The sequence below is a fragment of the Cydia pomonella genome, chromosome 3, assembly GCF_033807575.1.
Source record: "Cydia pomonella isolate Wapato2018A chromosome 3, ilCydPomo1, whole genome shotgun sequence".
In the NCBI taxonomy this organism is placed as follows: Eukaryota; Metazoa; Arthropoda; class Insecta; order Lepidoptera; family Tortricidae; genus Cydia; species Cydia pomonella.
In genome coordinates this window covers 26979366-26999927 of record NC_084705.1, presented here as the reverse complement: position 1 = coordinate 26999927, position 20562 = coordinate 26979366, and the positions used below count along the sequence as shown (strand labels likewise).

General features: G+C 36.1%; 1 protein-coding gene across 3 annotated transcripts in view; it reads left to right on the top strand.

Moving 5' to 3' along the window:
- The first annotated feature begins 2260 nt into the window (after positions 1-2260).
- Positions 2261-20562, top strand: part of LOC133516437 (uncharacterized) — a 69165-nt gene continuing 50863 nt past the window's right edge. The window contains exon 1 of one of the 3 annotated variants that reach the window (XM_061849376.1): positions 2261-2417. In XM_061849376.1, coding sequence (XP_061705360.1) covers positions 2297-2417 — 121 coding nt within the window. In that variant the 5' untranslated portion in view covers positions 2261-2296. Of the gene's footprint in view, positions 2418-5910; positions 6017-11350; positions 11745-20562 lie in introns of those variants that run through there. The other 2 variants (XM_061849381.1, XM_061849374.1) reach the window with 2 other exon arrangements.

Below are 20562 nucleotides of genomic sequence, written 5' to 3'. Positions count from 1 at the left end.
TATTTCATGGTTCTTTTTTATTTTATATTTTAGCGAAAAAATACTTGGATCACAAAAAGTAGATTATAATACCCTAGGGTTGAAAGTGATCCAATGCAACCAAGATATTTCGAGGGTGGAATGGGTGCTTTCACCCGAGTTGAATACTTTATTTTTCATTTCGACTACTTCCCCTAGGGTAGGCCCTGGAAAGTCTTCATCCGAGTGCCAAAATACGTATCTCTGATACGACGCATCACTTCAACTCAGTTAACTCAGTGGTACAGTCGCCATCAGACATATCGGAGCCACCGAGGTGCTCAATAATATCTGAACACGCACTATAAATCCAGGTGTGTTCCGATATTTGTGAGCACCTTGGCCGCTTCGATATATCTGATGGCGACTGTATTCTATGTAGGTAATTCTGAAAGCCACTTTATGTAGTGACACGAAATTATGTGCAAATTAATTTAATATCGTTCTTACTACTCTTATAGCGTTATTCATAAACGCGTTACAGGCCTGAATTAGATATAAATCGTTTGTCGTTATCTGTCATTTTGACTTATGTATTTGCAAGAAAGGGATAGAACATAATTTAACTAAATCAGGCTCGTAAAGATTTATGAATAAGAGGGTTTTTGTATAATTTAATTTAGTTTGAACTAAATAAACTTTTTCTTTTATTTGGATTTGTTTTTTTTATATATAATCTTAACTGCGCATAATACAACATGTCTCAGGCATGGAGGCCACAATAATCGTTCGGTTTCGCTATTTTACTTCGATAAACAATGATTGCTATCGTTAACATTGTGATAGGCTTATCAGCTTATCGTTTGCCGTGAAACGCACTGTCTCAAGCAAAATTAACCTTAATGGTGTGTTATTAAGATTTATTTTAGAATGCAATTGTGAGAGGAAGATTATTGGTTAGGAAGGTAAACAATTTCTGGCGTTTTACAGCTGGGTTGAGAATGACACAGTGTTTAGGGATGTACACACACTGGCGTTGTTGGTATTAGGTGCATTAGAGTAACTTCGAATACGGGGTTATTTTGAAAATCTCTAAAGTCTAATATACCACACGCACGTCATACTTTGGAAATACTTACGCTACAGCAACGCTTACCGAGGCATCTCGATATCTGTTGGTACAAAATATGCTTTTAGTTTAGTACATATACCGGGTGTGGCCTGTAACATGACCAATCAATTTAACTGAAGGCTCAAAATTACCAACATTTGTCCAGCCATTTTTGAAAATTATGAATTCTTTAGACTTCCTATTTTTCATACAAATTAAATATTACCTTCAATGTAATTTGTTATCAGTGTAATTGACGTTGATTGTCACGCTTTAAACATAACAAAATCCGCAATACACTGCGTCTTAGAGTAAACTTTAAAGTGTTTAAAGATTAAAATAAAAGTATTTTTTTAAAGTTGCTGAACAGATGTTGGTCATTTTGAGGAGTACAGCCTACAGTTTAATTTTTTGCTCCTCTTACAGGCCACACCCGATATAGTTAATAACTAACCTTAAGTTGCTTGATTTACTACCTTATAATGAAGTTGAATCACGTTGAATTATAAAAACCTGAAAAACTTGAGCATTTTTAGCAAAAATATAACATCATCAATTAAAAATATGTAGGTACCTAACAATTTTCACGCAGGTACCAGGCACGTCCTGAATTTTTAATATATTATGTGAGATCGTGGTTTTATTAATTAAAAAAACGTATTTGCTCAAATAGTTTATTATATATATTTCTTTTTATAGCGATATAGTGACTTATATCGCAAATAAATACGTAGCAAACAAATACTAATTGGATTAAGACTTAAGAGGACTATTTACCGCGATTCTGTAGAACTATAACTGTACTAACATAAATCTAATATCCTGGTAAGGCCCACCATTCCACGTTTCCCTATTTTTAATTGAAACCTTGTTGTAAAGTAAATTAGGATGTATTTTGTTTGTTAGAGAAACCAATAAAAAAAAATACTACTTTATTTGACTTATGGATGGTTCTAAAAAGATTGAATTAGAGTGTACAATGTAATGTACAGTGGGAGGATATTGTTGGTATTGCCAATACAACCAACGGATGTACACACAATAATCTGCTTCCGTCCAACATCTCAGCTCACAGCATCTAATTTATCCACTATATTGGATTATATATTGGATAACCCGACCAAAACCAATAGCCATAACCTCTATATTGTACTAAAATCTTAGCCGTATTCTCAATTGAGTTGTATTGAAAGTGGTTGACAAGTCAAGTCGTCTTATGTTTTAAAAATGTTTTTAACCGAGAAAGAGATAGTTTTTCTGTTTTTTCTTGTTATGGTGCTGTTTCTAGTGTGGTCGTATTTGCAAATATGCGATTTGTTCGTGGGGCGGATCGTCTATAAAATATTTAGTAAGTATTTATTTGTATGTTTTAACCTCCATCAGTTTTCGAGATTTGAAATGACACTTACTTTTGTTGTGCGGCATGTACCTATGCCTATGTGCACGTACCAAATTATAATTGCGTACTTTTCATGTATGGATTATAATATTCATTTCGATACGCTGTAGTCAACTTTAAAAAAAATGACCACTCATGTGCCGCCGCGCTTCCAAAAAGACCGGGGGACCGGCGGGCGGAGGGTCGCGCGTTTATGTGTAGACATTTTTGTGTACTGAGATACTTATCAATTTTCATGTGAGTTAATTTTCCTGTTATGTCTATTTCACAAGGACGCCGTGTCATAAACTGTCAAAAGAAAGTCGAAAACTGACACCTGACAGTGACAATTCACCGTAAGGTACATTAGTAGTCCAACAAGTAAACATTTACTCTAATGTACATGCCAGTGTTACTGTTATCAAACCAAAATTGTACTGGAAATTGTCAGATTTGTCAGTGCCAGGTGTCCATGGTCAAGTTCGTGAAATCGGTCCGTTATAACTACTGTATTTAGGCCATTCAAAATCGTATAAGTACTTATTGTTAACCGTCTTGTAGCGATTCTCGACAAGTTCAATACATGTATGTATAACAAATGTTAATTCAATAATAATATTATACAGAAAATGTATTGTTAACATGGCGTATTTATTCACAACAATTACCTAATAAAATACAACACTAGGTCGGTACCCGATTCACCGTCCATGCACGATTCCCCCTTGTAGTTGTAAACTAATGCAAATGTAATAATAAATAATTATATTGCGAGGCAGGGCAGCTTGTGGCGAGCTGTTGGGGAGTAACGGCCCCACGGACCCGAGTGCTTCCGAGAGTCGGTCAGGGTCTCCGTCTCCGGCGTGTCTTCGACGGTCGGAGTGGAATCTCAAGGGGACCGGCAGGATACTCAGTTCTGGCTTGCCTTCATTGACCGCCCAGAGGGGATTCGTAAGAGCTAGACGAGTATGCTCCAGGGGTGCACAGTAGCTGTTAACAGCCACTGGGTAGAAAGTAGCGCATAACTCTCAACACCTCTGAGCCGATCACACCGGTGTTGCTCCTGGTCGTCTTTGGGACGGCAGTTTCAGGGGCCCATCTAGTAGGCGCGTCACTTGCGTCGATAACGCGTTGTTATGGCAGGTCTCCGGACTTCTTTGCAATAACCCAGGCTTATTGTCCATCCAAACTTCAATCCATATACCGGTATACTGTTCACTTTTTCTACAATAGTCCCAATGCTTGCTGAGACCGGTTCATGGGTGTCTATTGTTGCGCCTGTAAACTGGTTCCAGCAGATAGAATAGAAGAACATAGATCCAGCACGTAGACGCCCTACGTGTTGGATCTATGTTCTTCTCCGAATGGATCATTTTTTGCCGAGACTCGCGGCAAGAAGCTCTTCACGAGTATGAACAACCGGCATTAAACTGTACGGATAACAACTGTGTTGGATTCCACGCCAGCTAAGCTACTGATCGCCTTCACCGCAGCCCTGAAGCCTGGCTCCGCCCAAACGGTATTATCAGGCTAGGGGTCGTGGGGTTGGGTAACGATCGTTAGCGAAGAGCTGGCCAACACCAGTAGCACACATCGTCCACAACAAGACGAGAATTAACCTCCCCGCATCGGTGGGGAGTGACCCGCCACAGCCGCCACAGCCGAAAGGCGGTAGCGGCCTGACATCCATCCATGTGTTGGATTCGGATTCAGATCAGAATAATTTCATACTGGTTGGATGTGGATTGAAAAACCTAACCAACATCAATCGTCACCTTTAGATGTGGGAGTAAAAAAAACATTAGGACTTTTCCCACATTACCTAGGCAAACCAATAAAAGGTCTATCTACCAGTGGCAATACGGCAAAAATATTTTCAGGCAAGACGGAGCTACATTAGTAGCTTTCTTTTTCTTCATGAGCTATAGAAAAAAAAATGTTCATCATCATCATCGTTTAGCCCTCAGCCGCCCACTACTGGGCATAAGCCTATCTCTTCGTGTACGCCACTTATCCCGGTCCTGAGCTAGTCTCATCCAGAAGTATCTCACGATTTATCGAATGTCATCCACCAAACGAGTCACCGGACGCCAGGCGCTTCTTTCATTCGAAAGCGGCAATCTGTCATCATTTTGGTCCACCTGCCACCACTCTGCCTGGCAACATGTCCCACCCAGTTCCATTTTAGCTTGGTAATTACGAAACTCGCAGACGCTCCGGCTGTGGAATGAGCTCCCTGCCGAGGTTTTCCCGAGAGTATACAGTATGGGGTTCTTCAAAAAAGGAGTGTACAGGTTTTTAAAGGGTTGGCAACGCACATGTAACACCTCTGGAGTTGCAGGCGTCCATAGGCTACGGTGACTGCTTACCATCAGGCGGGCCGTATGCTAGTTTGCCACCGACGTGATATAAAAAAAACCCCACATCTCGCATCTTGGTGCGGCATTTTATCTCGACATTCCTCACTCGGTCTTGAAGTTTAATGCCGAGAATGGAGAAAAAATGTCAATCCTCTGTATATTAGGCAAGCCGATTGGAATCGAGTTCCGGGGACGCCCGATACTGCTGTAGCACAAAATAGATAGTTAGATACATATATCTACAAAAATATTCTTATCTAGATCTTGATGGTCTTTCAAAGTAATTTTACAAAACATTATCCAATCTTAAGCCGGCGGATTACTTATCAGTATCATGTAATCGGAAAGGAAATTAAAATAAAACTGACTCATTTAAGTGTGACGAAGTTTTCGTCATACTAAAACGCCAACCGGAACTTGAACTACGTCCAAAAGAGAGGTATTCTCCATAGTCCCGGTTACCAGTCCACTTGTAACTCAACCCAATAGCCCGGTTTATTTTGGTACCCTTTTTTTACAATAGTCCTACAATAACCGGGGCTTGTCCTTGGGTGCACTGCTATAGTGTGAACAGGGATAATCGTTGGTTGGTGTCACGTTACATTTAGAGTAAATTGTCTTATTACAAGGGGCATCTACGTGTTGGCTTCAGCCCCACGCACGCCTTCCAAACGCAGTGCGTGCGTGCGTGCGTGCGTGCGTGCGTGCGTGTGTGTGTGTGTGTGTGTGTGTGTCTTGTTCACTCTATATTATTTTATGTCTTTTTCCTTGTTGTTTGTTACCATTCCTGATCTTTCTTACTTGATGGTCTCATCGGAAGATCAGCGCTGGAAGCCACCAGCAACATGCTGAGATGAGGCCATTTCGTGGCACTTTATACTTTCTTTGTCTTTGTTATATTATGTAATATAATGTGTCTTGTTTGTGTTTACGAATAAAACTTATTCTATTCTATTCTATTCAAAGTGTATCTATATTTTTTTGTAGATAGTCGAAAAAACTCTTCCGTGACTTATCTTTGTATTAATTAAATCGTATCGTAGATACCCGATATCTGCACTTAGATAATATTCGTTTATACGGGTAGTTGTAACGCGGATTTAGGAACGAAACAAGTCATGGATTCGTTATTTTTGTTCATGCCATTCTTCTTTATTGTTTTCTTATATACCGTGACGTGTTTGTGCTTAAGATGCTGTGAGATATTTGGTAAGATTTTCTTTTACTTTAACACAACGGTCTCGTAAAAATCTGGCCCGTGAAAAGTGCTAAATTCCATATCATATTTCCTGCAAACAGGGAGCGAAAGTCTGGGCAGTACGGCTGTGGCACTGGGATCAAAAAGTTTGGAGACCCCTGGTCTTGGCATCGCCCAAGTAGATTTAACCCTTCATTTCATAGGGCAAAGACCTCAAAAAGACCACCCTATAACATCATATTTTTGTATTTGTTTCTTGTGCAGATTTTTTAGGACAGATTGGCTGTGAGGCTTGAATTAAACTTATTTATTAAGGAACACTACAAATAGGTTTGTTGACACACGTTGCATTTTATAACTAAATTTAGTTAAATACATAGAAAATGCAATATATACTTAACGATAAATTGGAAACTTAATTTTTTTTAATAATAAAAAAAAAAAGATCTTAACCTTTTTTTAAACTACCAAAAAGGAAAAAAGTAATGGTACCATCAGATTCCCTACATTTTATTAAAAAAAAGATTGCATAGCAACAATATAACACAAACTCGCAAATAAAATCGCTATATTCTTGTTTTCCATACATCAAAACGGCTTCCAAGCAATAGTGACGTCACGATTGAACATTAAATGATAGTCAAAGTCTGACAATCGCACTTTACTGACGAAACGCTTCTAACAAAATGGAAGGCAACGGGTCCTAATAGATATTTGATACTCAAAACAAACCTGATCGACAGATACCAACTTGTCAACTAGCCTATTAAACAAAATAGGTTTCTGAATTTCATCAGAATTTGAAATCTATCGCGTAAATCTCTGCTGATTAGTTTTAAGGGTTTTAAGTAGGTACCTGTTTTTTTTTCGTGTGAGCGTAGGTAATCGTGTTGTCATCATGTTGTCATGGTTACTTTTCAGTTGAAGATAGTTTTGATTATAATTAGCTTAGAGTAGTAGTGTTGAGGAGTTAGAAAAGTAATAGGAATTATAAAGCAGCAAACCAAAATGATTGCTTGATTGACCAAAATGCTTTAGATACACACTTACCTATGTTGAATGTGTTACTTTCAATGGCCAATTGAGTAGGTAGTGCCAAACTAATTTAACCCTTTATGTCTAAGCACTGATCAGTGCGCATGAATTTTAAATTCATTGGTTAATACAATATAATTTAAATTCGTTTGCACTGATCAGAGCTTACACATACAAGGGTCATACCCTTACGAAATGATTAATTATAATTACCATTGACAGAACTTTTCTGTTGTCTTAATAAGATTTGCCTCGTAGCTAACCCAAGTTTTCCTATTTTTTTTAATGGTATCGCAAGTTTAATGTACATCTATGTTTAAGAATACATCATTTTATTATAGTAACTGATACAATAGGACTAGGTACTATACATATTGTTGTTTAACAGCGCCATCTAGCGTCGAGTAGCAGAACTAACACTGTTTGTTTGTAGCAGCTTAATTTCTATTCATGACTTAGTTTTACATGCCGCTTACAGATGGCGTACGTGACTAGACAACACGTACATGTGCTTTGATTATATCTATGGGATGGGTGAGCGTCTAGAATTAGCATATGATTTATTAATGTATTGCAGAAAGTTTTTTGACATATTTTTGTATTGTATAATGTTACTTGGCAGAAATGTCATTAATAGGCAGAATTACCTTTCGCATAGTACCATTTAGCATACAATCGCTTCGCAGAGTTTTATAATCCAGAACCGTATTTTTTAATCCTAATAGTCTTTTTAGGGTTCCGTAGCCAAATGGCAAAAACGGAACCCTTATAGATTCGTCATGTCCGTCTGTCTGTCCGATTATGTCACCGCCATTTTTTTCCTAAACTATAAGAGCTACCTATACTGTTCAAACTTGGTAAGTAGATGTATTCCATGAACCGCATTAGGATTTTTACACAAAAATAGAAAAAAAAAAACAATAAATTTTGGGGGTTCCCCATACTTAGAACTGATACTCAAAAAAACTTTTTTCATCAAACCCATACGTGTGGGGTCTATGGATAGGTCTTTAAAAATGATATTGAGGTTTCTAATATCATTTTTTTCTAATATAATTTCTGCCGGGTAAATAAAAAAAATGAATTAAGTATTTGTACCTAGTTTTATATTAACTTGTAGGTATCTTAATGTTATGCTCTAACCTAATCTATTTTTCTGGCAGTTGTTCGTTTTTGTAGGAGGGCGCAGTTTTAACCTAACCTACTTTTCTGGCAGGCGTTCGTTTTTGTACGAGGTCGCAGTTCTAACCTAACCAACCTTTTATGTAGCCGTTCGTTTTTGTATGAGGTCTCAGTTCTAACGTAACCCAACCTACTTTTCTCAGAGCTGGTCATTTTTGTAGAAGGTCGCAGTTCTAACCTAATCTAACCTACTTTTCTGGCAGCCGTTTGTTTTTTATAGGAGGCCGCAGTTCCAACCTAACCTAACCTTATTTTCTGGCAAACGTTCGTTTCAGTTGGGGTCGCAGTTTTTAACCCACTTCTTTGCTAGCAGAAAAAAACATTATGCCATAATAAGAGTATGCTGCAGGATGATTATGGTACATACAATGTTGCTAAATGCGTGTTTTCTTTATTAAATGTCATGCTTACAAATTAAATACCTTGTTAGCATAGTTATATTATACATTTCTGCGTATGTATGAAGGCGTGATAAGATAAATTATACATATACAATAATACATTTATAAAAACAATTAAGTATGATTTCATTGGTAAATTCACTTAAGAGTCCGCAGCAAGCTCTTCCGAATTTCACCTTCCCATACAAACGGAGTTTCATTCTCATTTTGAAACTAGGCACGTGTTGGATTGGAAAATTGGAATGAAATCAATCTAGCTAGTCGTTTTAAAATGAGAACGCGAGCATGTTGCGGATTCTTAAAGTGTAGTGGGTTAGCCAGCAGAGTAAAAAAAAATCATAGACCTTTTTTAGATCATAGTACGGTTGCAAAAAATATGAAAAGCAATTGTGAAATCTTTCTGATTTAATAAATTTCCCGCGATATAAAAAATCACGCACATAGGTCTAAAACGCATCATTAAATTTTTTAATTATTGTAACACAAGCTATAACACAAAAACTGTTTCTAAAATGCGTAATTTTATTTTTGATCGAACTCATCAATGTTTTCTTGTTCAAAATATAATTAAATTACAATGATATCCGCAATCACGCACGGCCGGGCCGGCTCAGTGATCTGGGGGCCTACCGCGAAAACAGAAATTTGCGAATTGCGGGGATCTTTCTCTTTTACTCTCACTAAGACGTAATTAGAGTGACAGAGAAAAATGCCCGCAATTGACGAACTTCGATTTTCGCGGTAGGCCCCCTGCGCTCGGAGAAGAAAACTCACTGCACTGAAAAACAATCACCAAGGGCCTCATGTTCATACACATACAGGTGTCACTTTCAGTACGGATCAAAGGCCAATGATAAATAAGTAAAAAAATAAAAAATATTAAATAAAAAGCCTTTTATTACTTGCATAGTGCAATTTCAAACGCTAGTTTATTTTCAATACAATTATTTTCCAATAGTCAGTTTTAAGTCAATCTTTGGTCAAGGCCAATGATAGACGACTTTAAAAGTCGCCCCCATACAAGGGAAGTCACGCATTCATTTTAAAACCGCATGCTTAAGTTACATGAAACTTGGCATGAACATTTCTGTAACGTATGTTTTCGTTAATAAAAATTGTTATACAAAGAAAATAGAGTGAGTTTTGTATTGAAAACTTCTATGCGCTCTAATTTTGTTATATTACATTTTTTTCATGTTAATAATGCTAAAACTTCTCTGGAGTTGCAGGCGTACATAGGCAACGGAGGCTGCTTACCATCAGGCGGGCCGTATGCTTGTTTGCCACCGACGTAGTATAAAAAAAGAACATTAAAAAAAGAGCGTAACTTTTTGTTTTCTTTTTTTTTAACGTGTCTTGATCATTCTTCGAATCGGGCCGAATGATGTAGTAAATGTGAAAAGATATGACAATGGGAATCAAGGAATCAAGTTGTTCTATAGTATAAATACGAATTGAATTATTTAGTACAATAAATTATTAATGACCTTTAAAATTCTGAAATTTTGGCCAAATATTGAACTGTCTGCGCTATTTATTATTCATGAAGAATTAAAAAATATACGATTATGGTTTTATTCATTTTAAAGTCAAATAATAAAGTACATACATTTTCACACAATTCGGAGAAGGAAATTAATAGAATCAGTGGTACGTAAACAGAATAAATATTTATTTATTTTCATTGTCCTGATACGATACGTAATGCTCACGTTTTCGCTATGAATATTAATTTATTGTACACGACATCTTATAGGAAAACTAAATGAAAAATACCTACAGGTATAATATGTTTATTGAGATGAAAGTGAACGACCGGGCGAAATCGTCTTTCCATACAAATATAGTCCACATTTTCCTCTCTAAAATATTTCGAAAATATTCTGACACAATTTATGAATCCACACACCACACCACAACTAGCGTTGAAAAAACCTGGAAAAATACGGGAAAATTTCCAAACGACACGTTTTTTTCAAGTTTCTTTCGAAAAAAAATGCAAGTTTCAGTTACAATACTTCAGAAAAAAACGAATAAAACCGAAAAAACATGTTTTTTTTAAACTTCTGTATTTTTCCATATTCCATATTCAATAAATCACTCATCAGTGGCATTGTGTATGATGTATTTAATTTTTCTGAATAAAACAGGAAAAAAACCGAAAAAAACGATATTTGGTAAAATTCCCGAAAAAAACATTGGTTTTCTCCGGAATTTTCATTCCTAACTACAACACACAACACAGTTATACCTTGTTTGTTTTTATTCGACTTTTTAATCATTATAACTTAAGAAGCATAGAAAATGTAGGTAGGTATATGGAATTTATTTTTCACTCCTAATTCCAATAATAACTAAAATAATCTAAAAAAGTCAAACGAAATGGCATAACTATGATTAATTATGTTAATTAAAACTATAGTACTTAAGTAAAACGCGTTTCAATTTGTCTGCTTTTTTTGCATCAAAGAAATTCACATCAAATTACGTAAAAATACTACCCATAATGTCAATATCCAGAGAGGAAAATGGGGACGACATTTTTATGAAGAAACGGTCGTCTCCTTTCCTCTTAAATTACCCCACAAGTATAGTGCATAACAAAAACAATCATCTATGCGCCCAAGCTTGACCTCAGTTACGATGTTACGAAGCTCTAACCAAGGAGACCGTTTTTTATCAATGAATCTCGGCGGCAATAGACATCTCTACGGATTGTTTGTAGTTGAACGCACTCCATTCAAGCGGATAAACGTCAAATAAACGTCAATTTGCGATAAATTTATCGATAAATAATACGTTCGGCTGTACAGAAACGCCGCAAATAACCGGGCTACTTAAACGCGCTCAGTCGTAATTTAAAAAAAGTTCTAATTTAATTTAAAAAAGAACGCGCTAGTGAATAAATAACAAATGCCTAATTTTTTATTGAATCTCGCACACAGTGGCTAGTTTTAAAAGACTGAAAAAAAAAAACTTAAAATGGACCAAGAAACTTCGATGGACATTAAAATTGAGAGTGATTTGAGAAGAGACCCTTATTTTTATGGACTTATACCTGTTTGTATTTTAATAATAGTTATTTTTGTTCGAGTCACATTTGTTCTCTGCAAAAGCTATGGTAAGTGTTGATATTTTTAATATAATTAAACAAATAATTAGTCTATCTACTTGTATTTGAAGTGAAATAACTTTTTTTCTCTATCATGTTATAGATACTAGACTTAAATCGACGGGAGTATGGACCGTGGATAGTTTAAGTCGAGTGAAATTAACCGCGAATTATTTAAAACTGTTGAGTGTCGGATTTTTTATACACCTAGCCTGCTAGGTGGGCTAGCTCCTAGCCTATAACAAAAAACTATAGTACTTAAAATAAAACGCGTTTCAATCTTTCTGCTTTTTTTGCAACAAGGAAAATATATTTTCCTCAGAATTGTTTCGAAGTACAGGAAGTTTTAATTACTTATACCTGATCGAGATCTTAATGGTATTACAACACGTAATAACAAAATATTTGTTTGTTTATTTAACTTTCATTGCACAAAGTACCTATGTACTAATGGAGGAATTCATGTACATATTGTTTTCATTCATTAAACAATAAATACCAATTCTATTTATTTATAGTTAGTACGAAAAGGTATTTGAGGTTGTTTCTCTGTATAAAAAAGTTACTTGATTAAAAATTGCTTGGAATTATTTAATGAAACCCATATATTTATATTGCTTACCATCTGCTTATACGTATATTATATTTATATTGCTAATTATTCAGGCATAGTGTTTTGCTGAACAAACTCAAGTAGGTAACTTAAATAATTAGCTACCTATTTTATATTCTGTACGGTTCTCAGGTGAATGACGTCAACATTTCAAAACATTGAAAATAAAATTATTGCACAACAACTCATTAATGTTCAATATATTAATAACAATAATTTTAGGCGATTAGAGATGTTTCACATTCAATTTGCCTGCTTACTAAAGACAAAGCCGATTTCCTTTAGAGTTAGGTTAGAAATTAGCAAGATAGATCTGGGGAATATGTAGTACAGATCAGTTCATTTACGAAGACGTGTGGCTTGACTCGTATTGTCATGTTATTAAAGGTTAGATTTGACAAATCTGCGCGTCATCGTGGATGACACGAACTATAACTAAGTTATTCGAACGATTGCTTATAAAAGAGCGTACTCCCGTCTTAAAGGCCGGCAACGCACCTACAACCCCTCTGGTGCTGGGGGTGTCCATAGGCGGCGATAATCGCTTAACATCAAGATCCGTCTGCTCGTTTGCCTCATACAACATAAAAAAAATAGTTAAGATGGTGTATCATATTGCTTGGAGAAAGTCAGCTGCCGCTTCGTTGGTGGATTGAGATAGCTACCTAAGCATGACGAAAACAAGGGTTTTTTGGGATTCCCAGGTTTCCACGTGGTGTTTTGGACTTATTATAGACTTTTTTTTTTGTAGCAACGGTACTTATTATATAGTTGTGGCAGTAAAGTACCTAAGAAATTTCTCAGATCATATGTGATATGAGGCTTTCTTATTTACTAGCCGAGTTGTGTATACTATTTTTCTGCTCGACGGAGCCGGAAACTGGCAACTTCTTTTAGCGCAGCGGGCCGAAAGCTGACACTTTCCGGCCGGATAAAAGAAAAAGTATTTAGTGTTGCACCTACGTTACTGCAATAATAATCATAACACCTGAAATAGATACCAGGTTCTTATCATGGTAAACTGCCGCATGATTCCACACTCTATTGAAGTACGTAGTCTAGAAAGCCTCTTATCTGTAATTTTAAGATCTTAGTCGGGAGGAACCGACTAATATACTTTGTCTACACTGTGATAATGTACTAATGGAAATACCTACATTTTGAATTTCATGATCTTATTATATGAAAATGTGGCAAACCAATATGTCAGTAGAAAACATATATATCTTCTTCTTCACTGGCAAGAGAGCGCCACTCTGCCCTATCCTGCGCCACTTCACGCCAGTTGGGTATTCCGAGGGCGAACATATATATATATATATATATATATATATATATATATATATATATATATATATATATATAATCTAACATCTAACAGGGTGATGAAATTTAAACAGTTAAAACCGATCATCCGACACAGATTTACTAAGATAACGCCGAAAAAATATGCTGTGTGAGAAAATATGCTGAAAATTTGCAGTGCTAAGGGGCATTTGCCTGTCGTTAGTGGTGGACATTTGTCAGACATTATGTTCCGCATGTATTTGCTAACCCTGAATAATATATTTTTTAAACAATACTTAGTAATCATTGAACTTAATATACTGTATAAATCCATCCCAAATTATATACATTCTGCCCGTATCAGCTGAGACCAAACCTAGAAGCTAACCGCCGCTGCCGGTAACTACTGAAATATAAATTTGTAGTTGACTACTGATCCTTCAAACTCGTCATTGAGATGGTTCTAACAAAACAATTCTAACCTAAACTCAACCAGCAGCGGTATCATGGTCGTGTTTTTGTCACTTATCATATCATGCGTCACTTTCGCACTTACATATTTGTTAGAGCGTGACAGATATGGTGACAAATGATAGACAGCTGACCATCTTAGCCCTGCAGGTTCCGTTGTTTTATCACCTAGTCTCTATCTCTGGTCAACAAGGCACCGGTCTTTCATGATGATGTATTCCTGTAATCCCTCAACATTAGGGACAGGGCTCGCAGCAGAATTCTCCATTCGTCGCGAACAGTCTTTCATCAGTATAAATATCAGGAAGTACATTTACAAATATACAGTCCAGCTAACTGATTGAAAAAATCTCGCCGAGTGTATGTCGGACCAGTCGGACTACGCATTTATTTATTTTCAGCATTATTGCACAATACATGTGAGTACAAATGGCGGAATTAATGCCAGAAGGCATTTTCTACCAGTCAACCAAGGGCTAAACCGAAACCCCGAAACATTGAGTTGGGGCAGGGTCAAACAATTTAAAATTAAAAAGAATCTAATACGTAACCATATAATACGATGTATAAATGTATAATATATACAGATTAAAACATATACATATACATAAATAATATATGTAGAATAAATAAATATATATATATATATAAATATATTATACACCCATTGGGAAACACCATGAGAACGATAAATGAACCTTGTCAAACATTATTTGCGCAACATGCGCTAGAAAGTGAATTTGTTCTGTTCTGAGCCTGCCTAATGGAGAGAGGAAGATCATTCCACAGCCGGATTGCCTTATCAATGTCTGTATTATAGAGGATTTCGTTATGTACCTGTGCTATATTAGCCACTAAAAAGGCGACGCAAGTCAAAGGGCACACATCTTCCCATATTTTTTTGTTACATGTATGGAGTGTACCTAAAATATTTATTTTATAAACTTCAACTTCTTAACTAAGTAACTTCAACTTCTCACTAAATATACCTATGCATGTTCCAAATATAATTAAATATACCAGTTTTCGAGTAAAATGGCTGTGACATACAGACAGAATGACGGATATACGTACATGACGAAATCGAAATTGAGAGTACCTACACATTGTCCCGCAGCGGGACATCGGCAGACAAGCCAATTTTCCTTCCTGACAGCAGCGGGAGAACGGCATGCGTCCGGACATGTGCAAAATGGCGTCTGACACACGAAGGGATAAGGGTTCCATTTTTGTAATTTTGGCTACAGAACCCTAAAAAGCTTTTAAAATGGATCACACTATGGGTGCATGTAATGGACATGATTTTATTCTATAAATAGAAATTTCCTTATCAATAACTATGAATATTGTGTCAAATCTATATTTAACCAGATAATTCGCGAATGGTACTTGAGAAGGATTTATTTCTGTTCAAAGGGACCGATACCAAGATCGTGACTAAACATCACATGTTTTCAATTTAGAACTGGTCATGTGAGACTGACGATATTGGAGATACCGCTATTGATTTTGTCTTGTACTTAAGCTGTCAATTATCTTGATAAGGCTGCATTTTATTTTGACGAAAGAATTTTCATGAAAAACAGCACATGCACGAGTAAGAGGGATAAGATTTGATTTTTATTGAAGTGTTTATGGAAATTAAGCACTTCCGAATATACGCTGGTTGTCTGGAAGAGATCGCTCTAAAGCGATAAGACCGGCTATTGTCGGCCTCTACATTTCATCAATTGTTTCTTTTCTTTTTTCTTACTGAGGTATGTCAATAAAGGGTATTCTATATATCTATGTATACGCTGTGCTGGCGGTGAGGGACATGCGTTAATTCCTTAATTATTCTAAAAAAAACACACAAAGGGGCATGGTTATGTGTAATATACATCAAATTATATCAAAATATTTTCTATAGCGTTAATATATCCAGAGAGTAAAACAAGGACAGTCAGGTACTTAATAAAATATAATATACCACCGAGCTGGAAATATTAGGCTAGAGTAATGGTATCTGAGAGCAATTATAAATATGACATCTGCCCCTTTAATTAAGATGAGAATAATTATTATGTAAATAATGATGAGAATTATTCGCCAGGGCCTTACCACAAATTTGACACGGATATATTCGCTAGCGACTGTGTAAGCTAACTTACAATGCATCTCCCTCGTACTGACACTGATGCAAGCGAGATACACTGCGTTTGACTTGACACAGGCGCTAGTCATGGTAAGGGTACCAACTGAATTATGACTTGATGAGCAAACTTGACAACCCTAGCGATTTAAAAGCGTGACGATTACGAGTATTCCAACGATGGCATTATTCAACCTGCGAAATATCCAATTTATTGGAAAGTGCGCCTTCTATACAAGAGTAGTAGATTATACTGCTATGACGTGTAATTGTGACCTAACCAGACTTTTCTCGAACTGCGGTTTTCCCTAATTACTGTATTCAGTTGTTTTTAATACCAATTTGATAGGAAGATGTAGATAACTTATCTTATGTAAGTAAACAATTATCTTATGTAAGTAAACAATTATCTTATGTAAGTAAACACTTATCTTATGTAAGTAAACATATGTCTGTGGGGTAAACTAACAGATAAGACTCACTAAATTAAACACTAAACTTGTCATAGGCAAATATTACGCAAAAACACTGACGAGGCAAATCAGACCATAATGGTAAGACAATACGAGTCATATTATATTGAAAAGAACACCATATAAGTACTTATGGCGAGATGTCATGTTTGAACAGTCCAGTTTTTGTGACATTTCAATGTTTTTGCGAGAGTCGGTACTATTGTACTGAGTTAGGGTTGCCACTATCACTATTATTTGTTGCTATATATAGAAGCGAAAGAGGTACCTATGTCAGGATCGTAGCAAGTGGAAATCCGTGGTTTCTGCCTACCCCTCCAGGAAATAAGCGTGAGAGGCGTATATACAGTTAAGACCATACTAATTATCAAACTACTAGAAAAAGGAATAAGATATCTACTTCATATTTGAAATCCTTTAAAGCTTATTTCCATTTGCAAGCAACACTGCAACACTCATTCAGTTCCGTGGCCTTTAACAGACTGCCTTAAAGGCAGTGCCTTTGTGTTGCTGCGAACGTCTTTCATATGAAATATACAATCCTCTTCTTATAATTACTTAAAAAATACTCAGGTTCTTCAAAAGTCTGATAAACGTGCACAAGACTATAAATCATACTTTAATTAATGTAAATAATTGTTTGGAATCATGTACAACGCTGGTGTCACGGGGCTTAGCGTAGTGTAATCCAATAAACTGATATAAATGGAACCAATAATTGGTTATAAAAATAACTTTTACTTTATTTTACTTATGGAGATACTTACATTATAAGCATCTATAGCATAAGCATTTATAGTACGTAATTTATAAATACAATGTGGTAGTTTATATATTATCCATATTTTAGTTATTTATGTATATGTATATGTGTTTATACCGCACCAATGTATGTATCTCTGTTTGGCCCTATGATTGACCGGTAGAGAATGCCATTTGGCATTAAGTCTGACGTTTATACATTGTGATATAAACTTTAAATAAACAACCAGTGTAAAATAAGGCAAAACCTGTAACTGCCGCAGATATTTGGCAATGGCAGCCCTACTAAGTTGGTAGAGTCAGCAAAAAAAAAAATCGGTTACATGGTTATTTTGTCTCTTGGAAGCGTATAATATGCAGAACACAGATCCTTTATATGTTTAAAAAACTGCTTAATCGCGACCAATGCTACGTAAGGATGCTACCGATTACACAGGTTTATTATGGGTTAAACCACAGTTAACTACAACTTGGATGAAAAGACAGTCATTGTGGTTTAAAACCCACAGATTATAATATTTCCAACTGTCTTGGAATCATACTTGTCTGTGGTTTCAGATAATGATGTCTTTCATGTTTGCAGCGCCATCTGCGTTGATATTTGTGAGTTTTCCTTATTCATTCATTCAATTTAAGAGCTGGGTGCTTGTCGGTGCAGCTTGATGAAGTTGTCTCTATACCGTGTCGATCCGAAGTCAGCCTCATAGCGTCCTGGTACGACACGGCTCCGACATGCTCCTTTACAAGACAATACATTCTATCATGTTTCTGATAGAGTGCTCGTGTTGTAACAGGTGGTCTATCATTTTTCCTCTTCTATTTATAATAATTCTTCTCTTCTCTTTCATTCTATTTAGGACGGCTTCATTGGTTACTCTTTCTGTCCATCCTATCCCTTCCATCTTTTGCCAGCACCACATCTGTTACAAAAGTATGTTTTTTCTACTCAGCATCAAGAGCTGTTTTGATCCCATTAGGAGAAAATAAGGACACTTCCATCCCGTTTCCATTTTTCATAGACTTTGTGTGACTGTAACGGAATGCAAGGAACGAAAATTTGGATTGGATGGATCTGTGTAAAGAACGTATGAATGTGCGACGATGTATAAGCGACAATCTTCTGTTTTATATTAGTTAGTCTTTCTTTCTTACATTTGTTCTGTTTGTCCTTTCTAGAGTGTATCATGTACCTAGTTTGTATAAATACTGTCTATTATAAATTTCACAGTGTATTAGTTTGCTCTACTTTATGCTGTGTGAATTTATTGAATCAATTAAAAAAAAGTGTGAAAATTTTGGGCACATTATAAAATGGTCCATGTAAACGAGTTCTCCGGACAGGCAGAGGCTAATATTTTATATTTAGAACCAGGTCATCAAACTTGTATGCCGATTTTAGTAAACAAGTATATGGAATCATGGTCTCTTAAAATAACTTCGATACTAAATAAATTAACAACTTTATTATTGACTGTACCTATTAGAAATGAAGTCACGAAGCGAGCTTGACTGATATGGAGAACAAAGTCAGTTTTTATGGATATACATGATGATAATGGCTAAAGATCATATACGGGTGTATAGTATCTCGTGGGGCTATTAGAATACCTTGGGGCTGCTTCGAACAACTGCTGAAGCTTTTAGTTTGATATTATGTACGGTTAGCTGTAGAGATAGTTGACCCTCTTTCAGCAAACAAATTTCTATGCAGGGGGTACGGGTCAGTTTTCTCTGCAGCTGATTGTATACCTACATCACCGTAAAGTTAATTGCGGACCAGTAACTATCAGTAATACTTTATTTTTTTATTATTGACTTATCAGTGATTGACTTTATCTTGGCTAGGCCCCCTGGCCATTGGCAGCGTTTTGGTTTTGAAATATAATAATATGAAAATTGGAAAGAAACGAAGGGCTGACCAAAGATTATAATAATATATGTATGGATAACAATTATATTATTCGTGTCATCGGCGATCGATGTCAACTAATTTATTCGACCACTTTTAAAATCAAGGTAAAGGTTGTGGATAAAATGAAGATTTTTCCTTCAACTAGGTACACGAGTGTTGTGTGTTTGTTTTTAGAGGTCTCGTTTGTAGATCTTTGGTTTTATTCCCTTCTTATATAAACGCTTTCAATTGAACTTTTCCTTGTCCTTATTTAACATCACATGCCACTGCCTTGCGCTTGTGCGAGCGATTGTATGTAAAATCATACTGAGACAATTACATTTTGTAAAGTCAAAATAGGCCCTCAAGTTTCATTAAAATTAGAGGACAATTCGAGCATTAGTCATTAGATGATTAGATGGGATACTGATCTGTCAGTGTCAAAAGTGACGTTTTTGGTTGAAGGTTGACATAATGCGCAGATCAGCGGGTCCTCTAAAGGAGATTAGAACCAAATCACATTGGAATGATATCAGACCCATGTTAGATCAGTATCACATTATAAATATTGTTGGATTTGGCCCTGTATTTTTCAATATAGGAGTTAAACGGCTTAACAAAATGTTCCGTATTTATTTTTATAAAACAAAGGGAAACATAAATCAAAAAAATATAGTCAATAGATTAGGAAATCGCTAGTTTTACTTAATACCATAATAGATAAGGAAACACGAAAAGACATTGACATTACAATTGATACGATAAGTACCTACTGGCTGACCTTTTACACTCACGGTCGGGGTACCATTAATATTTACTGTGGACTACCTCTTTGAGACTCCGCATTCATTTTTTTTGTAATGATAAAATTACAAATGGTGGACTTCTCGCTTCAGGGTTTTCATTACCGTTATGTAGCGAAACCATAGAATGGTAGGATCAAATAGATGTGCTATACGCGTGCGCCCGTGAAGGACAGAACATACGCAATGCGACAAATTAAAAACATTTTAATATACCTGACAACATACCAACAACCCACCCACCATAAACCATGCTAAAATTTACGGTGGGGAATAAACAGAAATTAGACTGTAACAAGGACAAACAATCATTCAACACAATTCAGGACAAGCGCTTTCTCTGCTACTCCTACTGAAAGTTCCATAAGAGCATCTCGTTCGGTCATCTCCATCAGC